This window comes from Nannobrachium achirus (assembly GCF_963921795.1).
Source record: "Nannobrachium achirus genome assembly, chromosome: 2".
Taxonomy (NCBI): Eukaryota; Metazoa; Chordata; class Actinopteri; order Myctophiformes; family Myctophidae; genus Nannobrachium; species Nannobrachium achirus.
Genome location: NC_137811.1, coordinates 47,012,810 through 47,032,809, shown reverse-complemented (window position 1 = coordinate 47,032,809; position 20,000 = coordinate 47,012,810). Strand labels below are relative to the sequence as shown.

At 42.5% G+C, this 20,000-nt stretch overlaps 1 protein-coding gene across 1 annotated transcript in view; it reads right to left on the bottom strand.

Annotated features, from left to right (window-relative positions):
- The window catches only part of adamts16 (ADAM metallopeptidase with thrombospondin type 1 motif, 16), an 80,989-nt gene that overhangs the window by 47,360 nt on the left and 13,629 nt on the right, over positions 1-20,000 (bottom strand). The window contains exons 4-8 of the mRNA XM_080746002.1: positions 12,679-12,975; positions 11,234-11,411; positions 8,852-9,057; positions 3,982-4,065; positions 2,677-2,836 (exon numbers count right to left, since the gene is read on the bottom strand). Of these exons, the coding sequence (XP_080602128.1) occupies positions 2,677-2,836; positions 3,982-4,065; positions 8,852-9,057; positions 11,234-11,411; positions 12,679-12,975 (925 nt within the window). The remainder of the gene's footprint in view (positions 1-2,676; positions 2,837-3,981; positions 4,066-8,851; positions 9,058-11,233; positions 11,412-12,678; positions 12,976-20,000) is intronic.

The window sequence follows — 20,000 nt, the reverse complement described above, 5'->3', positions numbered from 1 at the left end:
CTCTTGTTTCTGGTCTTGCAATGTACAGTATGCAATTTTTTAAGGCTTTCATGGTGTATGTTTTCCTGTTATTCTGGCAACCCTAACCTAAGACAACTTTCTGTTATTATATGATAGACATATGAGTATTAAAAAAAATGTAGGTGCTATTCTGCCTTCCATTTTGTACAGCTAGCCTATAAATACAATCTAGTTTCTATGTTCAAAATGACTGCTGAATTTATTGCACCATTTGAAAAGTTACAACATCCACTCATGCCAACTGTCGACGAAAAAACTGTTTAATATTTAATACTACAGTAGACTTTAAAGTTCAGAAAGATATTCTCAACATCTGGTCTCTTCTCTAGGACATTGGGACATACCGTGAGACAGGGGAGAGACACACCTTCCCAGAGTAGTGTTGAGAAGGAGTGTGTGTGTGTGTGTGTGTGTGTGTGTGTGTGTGTGTGTGTGTGTGTGTGTGTGTGTGTGTGTGTGTGTGTGTGTGTGTGTGTTAGTGTTTGCGTGCGTATGTGCGTGCATGCGTGTTTGCGTGACAGAGAGAAAGAGAGAGAGAGAGAGAGAGAGAGAGAGAGAGAGAGAGAGAGAGAGAGAGAGAGAGAGAGAGTCAGTAAAGGGCACAGTGTGTCACCTTCCAGTCATAGATATAATGATACAATATTTCTGCAAGGAGAGAGAGGAAGACAGACTCAAGATCACTCTAAATTATTATGTTTTTATCCTTGTATCCTACACTGTATTTGCACCACTAGACCTGCTACTTGGGAACAATGCAAGTTATGATTGCATGCCCCACCTGGTTATGCAATACCCGTCGTACCCATTGTCAGAGTACCCGCCTGGGTGCATGTGTCTCTTTATTGTATATGCAAACATACTGTATATAAACTTTATATACAGTAGTAGGCATATACTTTATGCTGTATGCCCATACTTTATCTTATGCCCCGTTTTCACTGAGTCAAACTCCTGGAAGTTTTCTCCAAAATGACGGCAATTTTTAAATTCACGGCATGTGAAAACGGACACTTATTTGGTGTTCCGTGAGTTTTGGAGTCCAAAATTTGACGGCAAAATACCTAGTAATTTTTGCTGAAAGTACTGGGAGAATAGAAATTTCCCCACAGTGAAAACGGCATACCGTGATTTTAACTTTTTTCGGACAAGCAGGTGCATGCAAGGAGCCAATATTAACAGTTAAAGCATTGTAATTGGGATTGAAAGCTTCAGAATCCATATTGCATTCGAATGTTATGTAAGCCTGCCAAACACAGAAGACAGACGTCTATTTCTTTCTACAATCTCCAGCCTATACGGCCGCGGTGCTGAGAAATGCAAGCTTGCTAGATCGATTCATGGTTCAAACTTATTTGTAGGCTATTCTATAGTCTATTTGTAATTAAGCTGTGTGGGTTTTGATACAAGTCCGGTCTGGAGAACGGGAGACGGGACGCGATGCGCTCGTAATGTGATGAAAGCTGGAATCTACCAACTCTTTTTACGGTGCTATAGCCTTTTTGTCTGATTGGGACGCAATGCGCTCATTAGGCCTATGCTGTGATGAAAGTTGGAAGCTACCAACTCAAAGAGCTGCATCATTAGTTAATAGTTTCTCGTCGTAAAGTGTTTTACTGAGCAGCGAGCGTCGAGGAATACGAGTCTAGTCATCCATCGGTGACGCTTAAAAAAAAAAGAAAACAAGCCCACAATCCCACATGTCATGTGCAACACGTTGCATAAGCGATCCTTTCTGAACCTTATGTGACACATAAGGTTCACATGTGTTGTTTCATGAAGAATATTTCTTGTAACTTGTTAAATCCATTGGTGAGAGAGAAAAAGAGACGAACAGAAATGAGTCGCTGCTGCTTTAGCAAGCGTCCAGACCGTGTGGTGCGCACTGGTTCCGTTGCCATGTCTGCTAATTATAAGCGACTATGGTCTTGATTTCCGTAAAGTTGCTTGTATATTGATCGTTTCTGGCTGCGTTTTATTTGTTGTGATCTTTTAGATCGGTAATTGTCAAGTAGCTGATGTGGCGATGAAATTGCTTGTGTGGCCTAGATAATATCACTTTTTGGGGCTTATTTTCGTACACCTGGTTGCTTATTTCTCTCGCAAAGTCTGGCAACACGGACTTTCATACCGCGACAATGGTTTAGTGAAAACGATGTGTTTTATGGCTATGCCAGCATTTTTGCTCATGTGAAAACACCCAAAAAACTAAACTCCGGCAAGTTGAAAATGATTATGCTAATTATTTTGCAGGAAACATTCCGGAACTGTAGTGAAAACATGCCTTTATAAAGTATGGGCATACAATTTGTCCATATATGGGCATATCGGTTGGATCGGAGGTTCTGGACATCCAGATCTCTACATATGCCTATATATGGACATGTCGGATCAACGGTTTTGGACAACCGCCTATCTGACCGACTTCTCGCCGGGCAACACATTCACTCGGTTCCTCCGCGGTGATACATACTGTACGCTGGATTTAGAATGAACGGTTCTTGAAATACACACACACACACACACACACACACACACACACACACACACACACACACACACACACACACACACACACACACACACACACACACACACACACACACACACATCCTGTCTAGGATTGCACAAAGAGACAGCAGGACAATGGACATGTACCCAGAGTGTCACAGGGTTCGTTCTTCCAGGAACAGATGTCCAAGCCGGTGAGGAGGATGGCGTGGTCGTGGCGACGGCCCTCCCTGCCTCCCAGGGTAGACTGCCACTGGCAGAAACTGTTCAACGTGTGGTCTGCATGGTGGTTGATCACCAAGCCATCCTGCAACAAGAGAGAGAGAGAGATGCAGAGAAGTCAGAGAAGAAAAGGCAGAGAGTAATAGGGGATGAGGGAGAGAGTGAGAGAGATTAGGATAAATGGGTATGTGCCACTGGCAAAAAGAAAAAAACTATTGTGAGAGGATTAGGAAAAAAATATGTAATGAGAGGGGAATACAAAGAGAGAATGGGAGTTAATAGGGGGTGAGGAAATGTGGACTGGAGAATGTGTGTATGACGTCTAATTTGACAATGCAAGAAAGAAATAATAACCCAGAAACCATTATACCGTCTAGAATAAAACTGTATATAATTTAACTGAATGGAATTGAGTCTAATTAAACAACTAAACTAAGTGCAAAGAGTACTTAGGATAAAGAAGTCTGATAGCGTAAAACAGTTCTAATCCCAAGCAGATCCTAGTCCCTTCTCAACAATGAATTCACTGTGTTCTCAGACTCTTCTTCTAGGGTTGAAGGCAGCATGAACTATATAGCACAGGTGCAGATCAAATTGGGCTTAAATACATCAACCTATGAAGACGTGGTAAAGCACAGGGTAAAATTCTAAATTCACATTCTAAATTCCTATCCTCAATGTTAACTTCTTGTGGAAGACAGAAATCCATGACCATTTTGCACGGATTGACGGAAATGATAACCCTTTCTCTTCACCTACATGACTCTACTTACAGTACAATACATCCCACCTGCACTATTGCGCTCTCTCTCTCTCTCTCTCTCTCTCTCTCTCTCTCTCTCTCTCTGAGAATTCCCCCTAAATCTGGCAAAGACCCAATGAAATGTATATATACCCTATAATTAAAGAATCACTGTATAAATACTCAGTTGTTAAGGCGACCCAAGGAAACTCTCAGAGGGACTTGGGCCTAAGGGCTAAGGGGTGATACTGTCAGCAAATAAACAAAAACAGAACTGACATTATGGCTGTTGATGCTCAAGGTGAGCCCACATTTTCATGAATTTATGATAAAAAATGCATGGCATTTACATTTTAATTCATAGCGTATTGGACACTCAAAAAGATCAGCTACACCAATGTTACTCAAAGTTGGGTCCAGAGTCCAAATGGACATTTACAGGAGGGCAATAACAATTCCACAGGATAAACATACAATGAGCTAGTTACCTGTTCCTCATCCAAGAGTACAAGTCCCACTATGACTATGTTGATGTTCCCCCCTATTGTTCCGTCTTTGAAGAGTGTGGAGACCTGCAAGACACACACGAAAGACATCCAGTCTTACTTAAATAACCATACTTAAAAAATCCAATCGACAGGCTCATGTGTCATGCAACAACGTGCTATGTGCCTATAGATCTGCTATTTTCTAAATGTGTTAGATATTATCCACCTATAATAAAGTCAAGGTTAAAGATGCTAATCCAGCGGCATCTGTCATTCATGGAATAATTTAATTTGTCTGTAATTACCTATCAAAATATGACCTCCTGTCATAAAACACGTCTCTGTTTATAGCTCTCTAGGTATCGAGTGAAAGCCCCCTTTAAAACCTTGCCAACAATTAAACATTTTTGCACATACTGTACGCTCTGATTGCAAGCAAATGTGAAGTGTGGCGGCGTTGACAATGGACTCCTCTCGCAGTGAAACAGGCACTGCAGCGTTTCCCACCATCAGCACAGGTGGAACACATTTTGACTGGAACTCGTAGAGATGAGTGCCGATCTCTCCTTCAGTGTTCAGGAATTTAACTGGGGTGACGGGGTCACTGGAGGCCGCAGGGGCGTCGCACCAAATTCTGGGCCCTGGTTACAAAGGATTCACTGTGGGCCCTCCAGGAATGTTCTTCATAGGGGGAGGGGTTTAACCCATTTAGACTGGGAACGCATTATTATGCATTATTTTGTGCTTTAACTATTGAAAAATAGCAGATATACAAGCTCACAGCGTGGCACCGAGTGCCGAGCTGCAAGCTTGTAGATCTGCTATTTTTGAAAAAGAATTGTGAAAAGTCTTTGAATATTTTTGACCCGTTTTTTTGAAAAACCTATGTTTCTATGTCAGTGGTGCTCAAACCTTTTCATGAGAAGGAGCCCCAAAATGATATGTATTTGGCCACGGACCCCCCCCCCCCCCCCAGAAGCCAAATTTGAGTTACAAATGTTTGCTCAAAAAATGCATGTATTCAAAGATTTGCACACATTTTCATGACTTTTCAAAAATAGCTGATCTATAAGCTCGCAGCGCGCCACTCGGTGACGCGGTGTGAGCTTGTAGATCTGCAATTTTTCAATAGCTAAAGTATAAAATAATGAAGGCCCCTCCATCTTGGGCCCTAGTAACTCAGTCCCACTCCCCCCCCCCCCTGTAGATCAGCTATTTTCACAATTGTATCTTTTTTTTAAATGATAAATACAAAACGAAGGGTTGTGGACATACAAGGTTTCCACCCAACAACAACGACATGCACTAGCAGTGTTTTGGCTATAACGTCTGACCCTCTCTCTCTCTCCCCCTCGACTGGAGTTTGCAAGTGACGCCCCTGGGAGGCCGGGACTCTTTAAGTGATATGATAACACTGGTATGATTGAAGCAATACAGCCACCACTGCTGTTCCCAATTCAGCCTATTCTGCTCATGTTGGATATCTAAACGATCAGAGCAGCTTTGAAACCGGCCTGCTGATCTCTCTTGTTCTCCCCTCTTTCACTCTCTTTCCATCACTCTCTTTCTCTCTCGGGTCCAGTGAATATCTCTGGTGCCACTCGCAGCTTTTCTTTTTGAGCGGTGGTCACACCGTCTCCATAGAGTGGCCGTGTGTGTATCCGTGTATCCATGTATGTATCCGTGTATGTGGGTGGGTGGGTCTGTATGTAGCCTGCCCTACAGTACCTTTTATGACCACACATGTTAACACCTTGACGTCCGAAATAGAATGGTGGTTGGTAGATTAGCCGTGACATTTCTATTATTGTATTGTGATCTGAGACATAATATTATGTTTATAAACATGACCCCGCAGCCCCTCCATCTTGAACAGCGCCGCTGTTTTTTCTTTTTTTTTTCCCCCAGGCCAGTAACTCACCATGATTTTCTCGATTTCCGTTGGGATAGAATGGGGGTTTTGGCCGATCGTCGATGTCCCCGTGCGTTTCGCGTGCGCGATCCTTTCACGTAAATGTCCCCGCAAATAGTCCATGTGTGACTGAAGAACAGAACTGAAAAGTTTCGCTAGCATAGCCCCAAGCATGGCTGCAGGAGGAGCTCGAGTGTGTAGACAGTAAACGGATGGGTGGAAGGTGCCTTGGAGAAGGAGAGGCGCTGACGTCACCTCTGCTTCATGCACGGTCTGCATGAGCTATCAGTGCACGAGTGGTGACTAGGGAAGGTTAGACGATCGCCGATTTTCGGATCAAAAGCTTTTATTCCGGTTTTAAAGACAAAGTCCGGGAATGTACGACGTGGCTGAGAGTCCCTGGGGGGATGTGCGATATAGTACGGTTTTAACATTAAGGGGCTCCCCTTGGCTTAGAAGGTGTTAAGGGAGGGGCGCTGTTTTCAGGCCAGGCCAGGCCAGGCACACACACACACACGCGCGCGCACACACACACACACACACACACACACACACACACACACACACACACACACACACACACACACTAGGGTTTTTCGATTAATCGATTTTTAATCGAAACCCGGGTTTTTTCCTTTGGACGATTTAAAAAAAGAAGAAATCGTAAAATCGATTTTCACTTTAATTAGGGTAATTCTTACTCATTGGAGCCTTGCACGGGGCAAAAAGTACACAGCCCGGTCCTCCTAAAGCAGGACGACAAGGTCTGACACCAAATTAATACCTACTTTCTCTCTGATGTGTCATTTCTTTGATGCGCGTGCAGCGCAAGTCAAACGGGGCAGAGCTCACCACAGCACTGCATGCGCTCACTCGCGCTGGTACAGTAGCCTACATGCAGGCAGCAAACAGAACAAAAAGCTGCTGAGCTGGTACACTTAGGTCTACTTGTTGTTGTAGTTTGAAAGAAGCTTATTAATTCTGTGTTACCCATCCACTGTCTGTCTGTAGTCTACTCCTACTGTCCCTGTCACTGTGTTAATTTTGTGTCGGGAAGCGAAGCGCTTCGCCTCCGTGCATGAGCAGTGCAGGGGCGGCCTTAGCTATTTTTTCACCCGTTTCACCAGCCTCCAAGAGCTGGCTTGTTTTGGCTGTTTTGTCACTCACTATTGATAATGAAACACTAAGGACGCTAAGTTAACTTCTGTATGTGATTGTTGCGCAACTAAAGTTATTATTATTAATACCCTTATTGTTTTATTGCATTTTGCTATTTGGCTATATAAAAAAAAAATAATAATTAAACAATAATGAAAAAAAAAATCATTTCCTTGCATTTTTTAAATGAAAACAAAATAGTTGAAACAATGCATTATTCTTTTAACAAAAAATCGAAATCGAAATCGAAAATCGAGATTTCAGAGAAAATAATCGAGATTTTATTTTTTGGCCATATCGAACAACCCTAACACACACACACACACACAGGGGGGGGGGGGGGGGGGGGGGGGTTGGTGGTTAAGAGGGTGCTGTTGAGACTAGCCTGGGGGAGGGGGGGGGGGTCGGGGGGGAGGTGACAGAATTCATAGATCTCTAGAACACATAGAATTCATAGATATAGAACACAGAATATGTACAGTACATAAAACCGTGTAAACCACCGCTCAGTTCACACGGGTGTGATTTTTTCTCTCTTCAGGAATCCTTTCATTTTTCCCTTATGTTTCCTGCAGGCTTCCATTGACTCATACAGTAGATATAGACACATGCAGGGCTGAAGTTTGTTATTGAAATAAAGCTAAAATCCTGAAGCCGGAGTAGCAGCACAAGTCACTTTCTTGTAGTGAGGTCTAGTTGTGTAAACAATTGCTTAATATGCTCTAGTGATAACATTTGGGATTTGGTCCCCCTTCAGCAATCAACAGTGAATCACAGTGTTTTCCTTACCACCACAAAAGAAAATAATAATGTATCTGTTGATCTGTTGTTCCAGTGGAAAGTTTTAGTTGTATATGGCCAAAGAGCTGGGTTAAGAAGATTTCCCCACCATGCCAGGAAAAAAACAGAGAAAATAAATAGATTCACTGGTATTGTATGTCATGTAGAGATTACATTTCCACTTTTTTTCTTTTTGAGTACCCATTCTCAACTGTCTAGCGCTAATCTTATGCTGCCCTAGTGAAGCAGTATAGCCGTATACTGCAGCAGTAGTAGACAATAGCAGACCAGAATCTGGAGTTATCTGAACTCCAATCTCTCTTATTAGGGCTCAAGGGAGGGAGATCAGAAGGGGAGGTAAGTCTGTGAAACTCCATTGTGTATTTAGATGACTGTAAGACGGGCTGTGTCTGCTTTGACTGACCTGCTCTCTATACTAGAGGGACCCGTGTTTTCAAAATAGATGGATTATCTGCGGATTTGTCAGTCAGTCATTAAGTAGCCAAACAAGTGTGACGAGATCTGTTTTGGAGATCACCTGACAGGGTGAAAGGGAGACAGAGAGAGTGTTGTGGTGATGACCTCATCAATGGATTTTGATTTCCTTGCATGTTCCCTTTCCGACATGTTAGAGTGGAAGATATGGAAAACTCTCTAAAGGCCATGCGAAAATACATATATTTTTAGGCATGCATGCACCCCCTGTAAACTATGTCATCGAGTGAAAACATGTGACAAAAGCGAGTCAATCCCTGCTTCATCATACAAGACTGTCGCACAAAACGAGTGAAAATAGCAGATCTACAAGCACACAACGCCTCGCACCGCGAGGTGTTGTGTGCTTGTAGATCAGCTATTTTCACAATTTTAAATGATAAATACAAAACGAAGGGTTGTGGACATACAAGGTTTCCACCCAACAACAACGACATGCACTACCAGTGTTTTGGCTATAACGTCTGACCCTCTCTCTCTCTCCCCCTCGACTGGAGTTTGCAGGTCAACTCTGTATCCTCTCACCATGTTGAGCACAGTGAGAACGTATGTGGTGATGTTCTCGTGGCCGTGGTTGTCCATCATCTTCCTGTCCACCACCACCAGGGTCTCCACGTTGAGCTTCTGGCTGCCCTGGTGCTTCGTCAACACGGCCCTTTTGTTCCTGGGGATGAACTTGTACTCATCAGGAAGGATGAAGACCTCCTCCTGAGGAGGAGGCTTGGGCATGTCTGGTAAGAGAGAAGAATGGAGGAATTATAGGGGGTACACACACACACACACACACACACACACACACACACACACACACACACACACACACACACACACACACACACACACACACACACACACACACACACACACACACACACAGTTAATGGACACCACCGCTCAGTTCACACTGGTGTGATTCTTTCCTTTTTCCTTTGGTCTAAACGTCTTTGCCTTGTTTTACTATTTTTAAAAAACATTTTAAATAGTTAAAATAGCTAATCTACAAGCTGACAACGTGTCGATGTAGATTGGCTATTTGAAGTATTTAAAAATGTTTTTCAAAATAGTAAAAAAGGCAAAGAAGTTTAGGGATAAGGGGTAATACATGGACGAAAATATAGCTCAAAGTGTTAAATTAAGATTTTACTCTTTCGAATTTTACTGTGCACTAAAGAGGAAAGAAAGTGACGGGTATGTAACAGATTCGACCAAACGTTGAATTCCAAAAATAGGAATTTAGAATAAAAGGGATTCTGAGGCATATTACATCAGCTGAATTTCTAACAGAGGTCTCTACAGAACAGTTTAAGAGGGAAGAAAATCCCAATTCAATCTGCTACAAATCTAAAACGCAAACCTAATGTGGTGACTTATCGGAGCTTTGTTGAGTCAACATGTGACTCAAACGGGAACAAAGACTTATATCTTCACATCAACTGGCCAGCTCTGCCCTGTTTTTAACTCCGCTTTTGAAGTTGAGCCACCTCTGGGAAAAGGACTACCTTCTCACATCCAAATTCACTTAGACGCAAGGACGGGAGGTCAGCAGTCACACCAATCAAAGCAAGGTAAGGTCAAAAACCATTACTCTTGAGACAATCACCAACTCTAAGATCTCCTCGCACGTTTCGCGGGTTATCATAAACTTTCACCCCTAACAGCCAGAGCGCGATAAACTAGAAAGGGTGGAAAGCTTGCTTACACAGCCGGAAAGCAGGTGAGTGACCAAAGTGCCGATTCGGGTAGAACACGGCACAGGTGTTCAGTGATGTCATCCCAGGAGAATGTAAACATTGGTGTGTTTTCACAGGGGACAGGCAGCTGGCGCTCTTTGGTGTGCCGGTGATGGTGCTGCTCTGCAGTTCCTAGCACCGCTCTTTGAAATGACCCCAACCTCAACGACATCAACCATGTCAACTGATCTCCAGATAATTTGGGGAGAGCAACATTTGTAACCGTGTTAAAATAATAATAATAAGCCTCCAATCTTCCACAAGTTAAGTCATTGATGAAGTCAACCAAAAAATGTCAATAGAATTTGAGATGATTCCTTAAGAGTTTACATTTGTGATGTCTTCTTTCAAATGCTTTCCTATTATGTTCGAGGTCAAGCCACTAAGGAAGTTATTGCAATAATGTCAGTCTAATTTCAGAGAAGTCCTTGACAGAAAACACTCATTGTTGGATAAAGTAAATATAAAATCTTCCCTGTCAAACCATGTAAAAAGTCAATTCACTCACTATCAGCAATGCTCTGTGTTCAGTTAGGCCTACATCTTGTGTTCCTAATTAGGTGATGATGTCTTCATAGGAGCACATGTTGATATAGCACATGCTGCTATTAGAATAGTGTTGAAAAGTAGTACATTATGTGTTACGCTGACTCGACGCAAATACTTACTGAAAATGATGCATGAGGATGCTGAAAGAGCACGCACGGACGCACGGACGCATGCACGCACGGACGCACGCACGCACTCACACCTCATCCATTAACTGAACATACTGTATTGGTGTTATCTCCAGAGTCCTTGTGAACGATCCTACCCAAGGCCAATTGCAAGTAAATTAGTTAATGAATTAAAGATGGTAATTAATCTTGCTAACACTGCACATCAGTGGTAAGCTAGTCCGTGGAAGAATACTTTTGAAATGACAACGAATAGTTGAGATAATACACCCCCTTTGATAACCTAGCGATAATCTAGTTAGTGTGTTATGACATTCCATAAAATGACCTGAGATCAAATGTGGGGGTGAATAGGAACATTTTTAAGATTTCTTTCGCGTACATGTATTACTGTAGTTTCCTGTTTAAAATATAAACTTTGGGTGGCTCGCCAGCTTGTATGGGCTATTTTTAACGTTTGACGCCGTCGTTAAAATGAATTAGAGATTGCCCTTACATACATTTCTTCCGTCTTCCACAGAAGTGTTGTTTCTGCTTCTCTCCGTGTCTGTAGTCATCATCGTGGCGGTGTTGTTGCCGCTGCACTCGGTCACTGCCGTTACGGTGTTGGTGATGAAGGCCACGTTGCTGTTGGCTCTCCTGGCGCTCTTCTGCAGCGGCGCTGTGAGTGGGGGCCGTCTGGGAACAGTGGTGTAAAGTAACTAAGTATATTTACTTAAGTAATGTACTTTAGTAATGTGTTGAGGTATTTGTACTTTACTCAAGTCCAATTTCCAGTACTTTTATTTCTACTCCACTACATTTCAGATCCAAATATTGTACTTTTACTCCACTACATTTATTTGAAAACTTTAGTTACTAGTTATTTTGTAAATTATAATATTATAAAACATACATAAACCACTTTAGCCCTATTTTATACCTAAGCCATTTGAAAATAGATGATCTACAAGCTTGTAGATCTGCTATTTTCAAACATCTTGTACTTTTACTTTCGGTACTTTAAGTACATTTTGATGCCAATACTTTCATACTTTTACTCAAGTACATTTTGAATTCTGGACTTTTACTTGTAAGGGTGCCCTCACACCAAAATACCTAGAGTGGAATCCGCCAATGCATTTCAATGAGAATGGAGCGTTTTTTGCCAGTAGAGGATTTCTGCAAAAAACGCTCCATTCTCATTGAAATGCATTGGCGGATTCCACTCTAGGTATTACCAAAATACCTATGAGAGTGGAATCCGCGTTCCGCCAATGCATTTCAATGATAAGGGAGCGTTTTTTGCAGAAATCCTCTTCTGGCATGAAACCGCTTCAATCTCAATGAAATGCATTGGTGGAACGCGGATTCCACTCTCATAGGTATTTTGGTGTGGGGGCACCCTAAGGCTGCCCTCAGACCAAAATATGGTCGGCAGTGGATAAACTCTTCTGGTGCGCTGCTGGCAAAAAACGCAGAGAGCATATTCCGTCCCAAAGCCAGTGACGCCCCTGTCACTCACTTCCCGCACCGCCCTCCCTCTCTGTAGCCTGTTACACTAGCGTAGCGATCCTCATCATATTTTACGTGTCAACTCTATAATGGACAGGCGAAGGGTACTCGCCCTTGCTTTATTGGAAGGGGAGATGCAACAAGCTAAAAAGAGAAGAGTTTGGGTGCACGAGTCCCTTCCTGATTCTCAGAATGTTACGCCTTCGACTCACCCGATTGGACAGGGGGGGAAACCAGAATCTGCGTGGAGAATTTCTTTGCTCCAGCATAAACGCAAGGTCTGTGCGGAGCGCAGATATCCTCCACTGACATGAAACCGCCGCCTTCTCATTGAAATGCATTGGCGGAACGCGGATTCCACTCTCGTAGGCATTTTGGTCTGAGCCCAGCCTAACAGAGTATTTCTACAATGCAGAATTGATACTTTTACTTAAGTAAAATATGTGAGTACCTTTTCCATCACTGTCTGTGAATACGTGGACCTCTTGTTCAGGACGTGCGCTCCGTGACGGGTGGAGTCGGTTTGCGTGTACGCGGTGTGCTCATTGTTATCGTGTTGCGTGGGACTGGTGGAGTCTTCCTGTGTGAAGGTAGATCTCCTATGCGGTCGATATTGCTGGTGATTGGTGCTCCTGTAGAGTATATGTGGCTGATGAGTGGAGGCACCGGTAAAGTTCTCTGCCTGGGCCAGCTCGGGGGAGATGGGTCTGAGGAAGTAGTCAGCATCCTGTGTCCGGATCAAACCTGACTAGAGACAAAACAGAGAGAGTTTTAGCAGTGGTTCTTCAGTCAAACCGGGTAGATGTGTCTCTTTAGCACTGCCAGGCTCAATAAAACGGTTGATAGTTTTGCCTTGTGGAGACAGGGAAAGAAACCAAAGTACCAAAAACGTATTTTAAACCCACGATCTGCACGTCTGACAGAGTGTACAGATTACAACATACGGAAGCAAAGATAAATTCAATCGAGGGATGAGCCTTACATGATATTTATCCATTTTATTTCTTATTTTTCTTCTTCTTCAATAACAATAACAGTAGGTTCAGATATATACAGTAACAACTCTGACAGCATGTGTACATCATTCTATTCTGTTCAGCATCGTAGGAAGGTGTACAGCCCGCCCCCCCTAAAAAAGGGGGAAAAAGAAATAGCAGCAGCATGTCATAAAATGGAGAAATGACTGACACTGTCCCATTTACCTTCCCAGTCTGCTTCTGTCAACAATTAGTCAACATTCACCTCTAAGGGCACTGCAAACTGACCCACTCCTTACATTCAAACTGATCAAGAGACCCAATTACTGGCTGCGTTTCTGCATGTTCAACATCTGTTTTAACTGTCCAAGGTCAAATGTTATCTCTGCCAAATCTAAATAAGACTTGGCTAGCAAGACACAGGTTGGGTTCTGTCAAACAAAGGCAGCAAGGTTTGATATGGGTTTGAATGGGCCGTCTGTGGTTTCACAAAAGAAAAAAAGAAATCCAATTATCCTTAACAGGACTGTTTAAATCTAAAGGGAATGAAGGGTCAAAATCTAATAAGAATGGTGGAGCACATACTTAACATCACTATGTATTACTTTAGAAAATTTGTAATCAAACAAAGCTACGTTGGCGTTTTAATACAGTTTAAATTACAAACAAAAACATGCTCCCTGTCCTTCCATGTGCTCTGTCTCAGTCGGTTTGCTTGTCTGACTGCTTTATGTGCTCTCAATCTGCTCCCCTTGTACGGTTACAGCCTTGCTGTATTTCCCATGTATTCCTTTTTCAAGGGTTTCTTTGAACCCCGCCCCCCTCCCCCTCCTCATCTCTCCGTACACGTGCCACATCTGTGTTGACAGTCAATTGGCCCCGTTGAGTTAGTACTGTAAATGTTCTTGGCAGTAATGGTGGTATTGGAGGGGAAAAAAAGAAACCTGTTTAATTGACTACAGTCTCCACGGCGAGCTGTGAGTGGAGCGTGAGTTCTGTTGTCCCCGCAGCTGTCACGGGGAACGACGGCTCCTGCCAGAGTGGCAGATCGTGGCAGGCATAAGGTGTGTGTGAGTTTGAGTGCGTGTGCGTGTGCGTGTGTGTGTGCGTGTGCGTGTGTGTGTGTGTGTGTGTGCGTGTGTGTGTGTGTGTGTGTGTGTGTGTGTGTGTGCAGTGGTGTAAAGTAACTAAGTACATTTACTTAAGTACTGTACTTAAGTACACTTTTTACAGTAGGTAATTGTACTTTACTAATACTTTCACTTCTACTCCACTACATCTCAGATCCAAATATTGTACTTTTACTCCACTACATTAATTTGAAAAAATGTAGTTACTAGCTACTACGTAGATATAAATTATGATATTATAAAATATACATAAACCACTGTAGCCCTATTTTATACCTTGGCAATTTGAAAATAGCAGATCTACAAGCTCACAACGCGTCTCATCGCGACGTGTTGTGAGCTTGTAGATAGGCTATTTTCAAACACATTTTAAGTACATTTTTGATGCCAACACTTTCGTACTTTTACTTAAGTACATTTTGAATTACAGACTTTTACTTATAACGGAGTACTACTACATTGCAGTATTGATACTTTTACTCAAGTAAACAAATTGAGTACTTTTCCCACCACTGTATGTGTGTGTATGTGTGTGTGTGTATGTGTGTGTGTGTGTGTGTGTGTGTGTGTGTGTGTGTGTGTGTGTGTGTGTGTGTGTGTGTGTGTGTGTGTGTGTTTTGTGCGAGCGCACGTGCACGCATGCACGCCTGACACCGTGGGTGTGTCTAGTTCCAATCAGTCAGTCCTGCCAAAACAGGGCTGTATCAGTGATGTGTTTGATGTTGTTATAATGAGCCACACTGCTGATTTTCCACATTTCATCACCACTAACTAACACCGCTGCCTCCGCCAACCCATCAACCACAGATCAGGAAGCCAGTGGAACGGGGCCCCTGGAATAGGTTGCGACTGCGTTAAAAGCACTGAAGTTGAGGATGATGAACTGTACAAGCGTTTGCCAACGAAGGGCTGTAACCTGCGACCACAACGACTGTAGAGTTTACAGCTTTAATCCCCTAGTGTGATGAGTAAATCCAAGTGGAATTAAGAGAATTGTAGCGATCACACAAGTCATGTCAAGGCAAATGGTGGTGGTTTGGTCTTAATCTAGTAAGTAATAAGGTTCCCTACGCTTAGGTCCACTCGAGTTATCTGTATTTAAAAAGGCCATGCTTTCAATCAAAGTACCAAAAGCTTGACTCATCAGGGAAAACATTTTAAAATATAAAAAATGTAAAAAGGTTGTTGAATATCATTAGTAAAGGAAACAATATTAAGCCATTAAAGGACAACTTTGTTTTTTTACAACAAGGGTTCCTATTTTAGATAATCATTAGAGAAAAGAAAAGATGAGTGTTAAAAAGTTTTCATTTACTTCTTTCTATCATTTTAGTGATTTTAACGATTTTGATTAGCATGCAAGTGGCTAATATGTATTTTTAGACACAATAAGCCCATTCCCAAGATGCACTGCAATCTTTCATGGGCAGATGTGACTTATGGGGGCTGGTGTAAATAGTAACAAAGAAATTGCCGGCTTATTGTGTCTAAAAAGACATATTTAGCCGCATGCCCCCAACCACTGAAATCAAAATACTAAAATCGCTAAAACAATAGAAAGCAGTAAATGAAAACATTTTATCACTCATTTTTTTTCTAATTACAATCTAAAATATGAACCCTTGTTGTAAAAAAAACAAAGTTATCCTTTAAGGGCGGCATTGCTCAGGGGTAGAGAAAACATCATTAGAGCATGTGACAAGTGACAGAAAAAAAAAAGAAAAGAAAAAAAAAACGTTTGTTTTGACCAAAAGAATATAACGCACTCTACCTTTAACCAGCTGCAAGCTATAAGAATAGTTTCATGGTTGAATAATATGGGTAATGCAGTGTGGGCCATTTCAAGGTGGGAACAAGGTGTGCCCAAAATCCCACTGGCAAACTTGACACTCTTTCAATGAAAAGAGTTGAGAGCCATTGTTTGTTTGCAGGTGTCTCTGTGTCAGATAGTAGTCATTAAACACCCTAAAGAAACCAGTGTTTGACAGTCAAACCACAAACATACAGAAACATATTTGCTGATATAATCAAAGGAGGAAATACGCATCTAGACCCACTAATTATAGAGACAATCATGATGTTTTGGACACCCTGTAAAACAAACGGTAGACGCCTCAGTGCTTGGAACAAGTCGCCCCCAACTCCCAAACAATGCATGTGTATTGTCGGGTCAGCAAAACTGCTACTCCTCTCTCTCTCTCTCTCTCTCTCTCTCTCTCTCTCTCTCTCTCTCACTCTTTGTCTCTCTCTCTCTTTCTCTCTCTCTCTCTCTCTCTCTCTCTCTCTCTGTTCAGAACAGATCTCCAGAAAAAAACTCCAGCTGTGTCTTTCCTCACCATCTGACTTAAGTGCTCAACCGAACACAAGGAGACAGCATTGATTATGGACCATTGACCCCCTTGTAACAGACCAATGGTTTTGGACAATGAGAGAGAGAGAGAGAGAGAGAGAGAGAGAGAGAGAGAGAGAGAGAGAGAGAGAGAGAGAGAGAGAAAGAGGTGAACTCAAACTACATTTCCAACTCCTATGTAATCTCAATGTTATTTTCCTCTATGGCGGTCAAGAAATGATCCGCATGTAATGCCAGTCTGGATTATTGGTTGAGATCACTTGTGAGAACCCGTTCAGGATGCTGTCATCCGCGTGGCACTTCAGCCCCAGTGCGCCGCAATCACAGGCCGATGGCATAGTTTGTTCCAAGTCACGACGAGGACCCCTGACCTGTTCTTGCGTTACTGTCAAACCTCAACACGCTCCACTCTAATTCTGCCTTAAGCAGCCTTTGCTTTAAATACGACACAGGGAAAACAGCAGGGCCTGTCACATTTTCAATCTCCACCCAATAGTCCAGATTTCAAGAATTTGGGAACAGTTGGGGATTTTCCTTTCTTTTTTTTTTAAAGGAGGGTTATTTTTGGTTTGGTTTATTTGAATGGTTGTAAAATAAGACGAAAGAGAAGCGGAAAAACGGGGAATTCCTAATGGAAAGTGACAAACAGGACTCACGCCCCTTGCCATGGGAAAGAGACAACTGGCAATGACATTACACTGAACCCATCTCCTCAATGTAGTTGGTGATTGTACCAGACACTGTCGTGTTCTAATATATATTAAATGGGGGTCTGGGTGGTGGCAGGACAGAATTGGCGCTCAATCTTATTCTAAATATACAGGGTATCCCAAACATACAGCATCTACTGCATAGATACAGTAGGTATATAACTAGATTGCTTAGGCATTCTGCCTCACCCTCAGTCAAAGATATTTCCATCCAGGGGCTCTGCTTTCACTATTGTATATATCTGAAAGATGCTAATATCTATAGGAAGTAAGACTTTGAAGAGAAAGGCTGAATTAAAAGCAACAATAGGCTAAACAAAATGTTTACTACGTGACAACCAGGCTGTTGTGACCTACACAATCTACACATTTCTGTCTAGACTTCTGTAACATAGTGGTTATCCGGCTGGCACAAGGATAAGGTCCTTTCCACCATGTGCTTATTTATTGTTCAATCCCCCCCTGGTTGCTCCAGCTTGCTTCACTTCCAAAACAAACAAAAGCAATTGGGAGTGGGAATAGCAAGCGAAGGAAGACAAAAGAGACAGGAGGGTCGACGATCAGATCAAAAGGTTAAATCTTGAAGCCAATTATCTAGTAACCCAGAAGAAGTCTGGCATAGGACTGACTGGACCTATCCCAGACAGTGCAGGTTCGATATATCCATGTTGTTGTTGTTGTTGTTGTTGTTGTTGTTGTTTTGTATGGTCTATTGGAAATTGTAAGTGAATGTTTTTATTATTGATTTCATTTTGCAATATGTCTATACTACTGACCCCCCCCCCCCCCCCACACCCAATGCAGAAGAAGATGAATCAGAAATACAAGAGTATCTAATAATGTGATTGGCACCTCCTGAAGTCATGCTAAAACAACAAACGTGTATCCAGTAGCTGCCAAGGTAAACTCTCACCCTCCTCCTCCAAACAGCAAAGCAACGTATCCCATAACTGATTGAACATGATTAGTAAGAGCAGCCTTGTGAAGGAAAGCTGTACGCTTAGATGTCACTGTACTGGCGACCCTTATAAACCACCTGCACTGCTTTCAGTCCAACAAACAGACAGCAACCGCCAAATGCAATGATGTAAATGAGATTCAACCTCTTATTGCCTTACACAAAGTGGCATTCATCCTCAACTTGCCCTTCCTCACTATTTCCAACACAAGGCTTAACAGGACGCCAAATGCGTGTGTCCATTTTTGCGCGCTTAGTATAAAACTTCTACAGTCTTATACTTGTCTTCTTGCTAGTTGCAACACATAAAATCTACTTCCCCTACTGTGTGTGTGTGTGTGTGTGTGTGTGTGTGTGTGTGTGTGTGTGTGTGTGTGTGTGTGTGTGTGTTTTGTGTGTGTGTGTGTGTGTGTGTGTGTGTGTTTGTGTGTGTGTGTGTGTGTGTACGTGCGTGCGTGTTTGTGTGCGTGCGTGTTTCTGTGCGTGCGTGTGTGCGTGCGTGCGTGCGTGCGTTGTGTGTGTGTGTGTGTGTGTGTGTGTGTGTGTGTGTGTGTGTGTGTGTGTGTGTGTGAGAGAGTGTGTGAGTCTCTAAGTTAAGAGATTAGCTCATACTAGTGCCTCTTCCTAAATAGACAAAGTCATCAGATTACACGCTGCGCTGCTCCAAGGTGCAAATAGCAGTCATAAAACCCTGAAACGCTACCTGGGAGGGTGCAAACAGCTGGACTCTGTTGAGTCAGGCACATCCAGACATGCAGCGACAGGAAAAACATCAGGGATGGACGGGAAAAAAGAATGAGAGCTAAACGGAAACGAGGGGGGAAACATTCAGAGCATTAAAAGATGCACCTGACTGACTGAATGCAGTATGTGGGTTCTGTATGTCTCTTTCTCTCCCTCTCCCTCCCGCTTTCCTCTCTCTCTCTCTCTCTCTCTCTCTCTCTCTCTCTCTCTCTCTCCCCCCCTCCCTCTTCCTCTCTCTTCAGGAAACTCACAATAAACTGAGAGCGTGATTCAGATTTATCGCGAATCTCTTTGGCCCAAGCTTGCTTTTCAATTCGGTGCAGGAGTAGTAGTCGCGCCATTCTGTAACCAGATCCCATCTGAAGACAAGTTAATCAACGTATTCCATCAAATAAACAAAATAAAAGGAATAAGACTCATATTCACTGCCTATAATTAACCTCCCTTAGTTTTATCCATAGTAACCAGAGAAAACAGAAACAGTGGAATTTCCTTTAGAAGTAGGTAAGGCATCATACTATTAGGGGGCCCCCATTTGCACAGAGGCTGCAACTGCAGCCCATTTTGTCTTGTGATGTACAGTGTGAATATGCCTAAAGTTGTCTCAATCTCAAGTAGGGCTTTCACGATTATGACATTTTACATGATGATTAATTGTTACTCAAATATTTGCGATTAACAATTTAATTGTGCTTTTGTCGTTGACAATTGCATTTCTGTTTGGCTTTTAGGCTTTGAAGTTGCACATGGCAGATATGACACATAACCTAAATATACAAAGAAATGTCTGACATATTTGACAACTTTATACTTAAAAAAGGACATTGATAGTGATGCGACGCGTTGTGAGCTTGTAGATCGGCTATTTCCACTACTTTTTTAAAGTGTTTGTGACTATATTAAC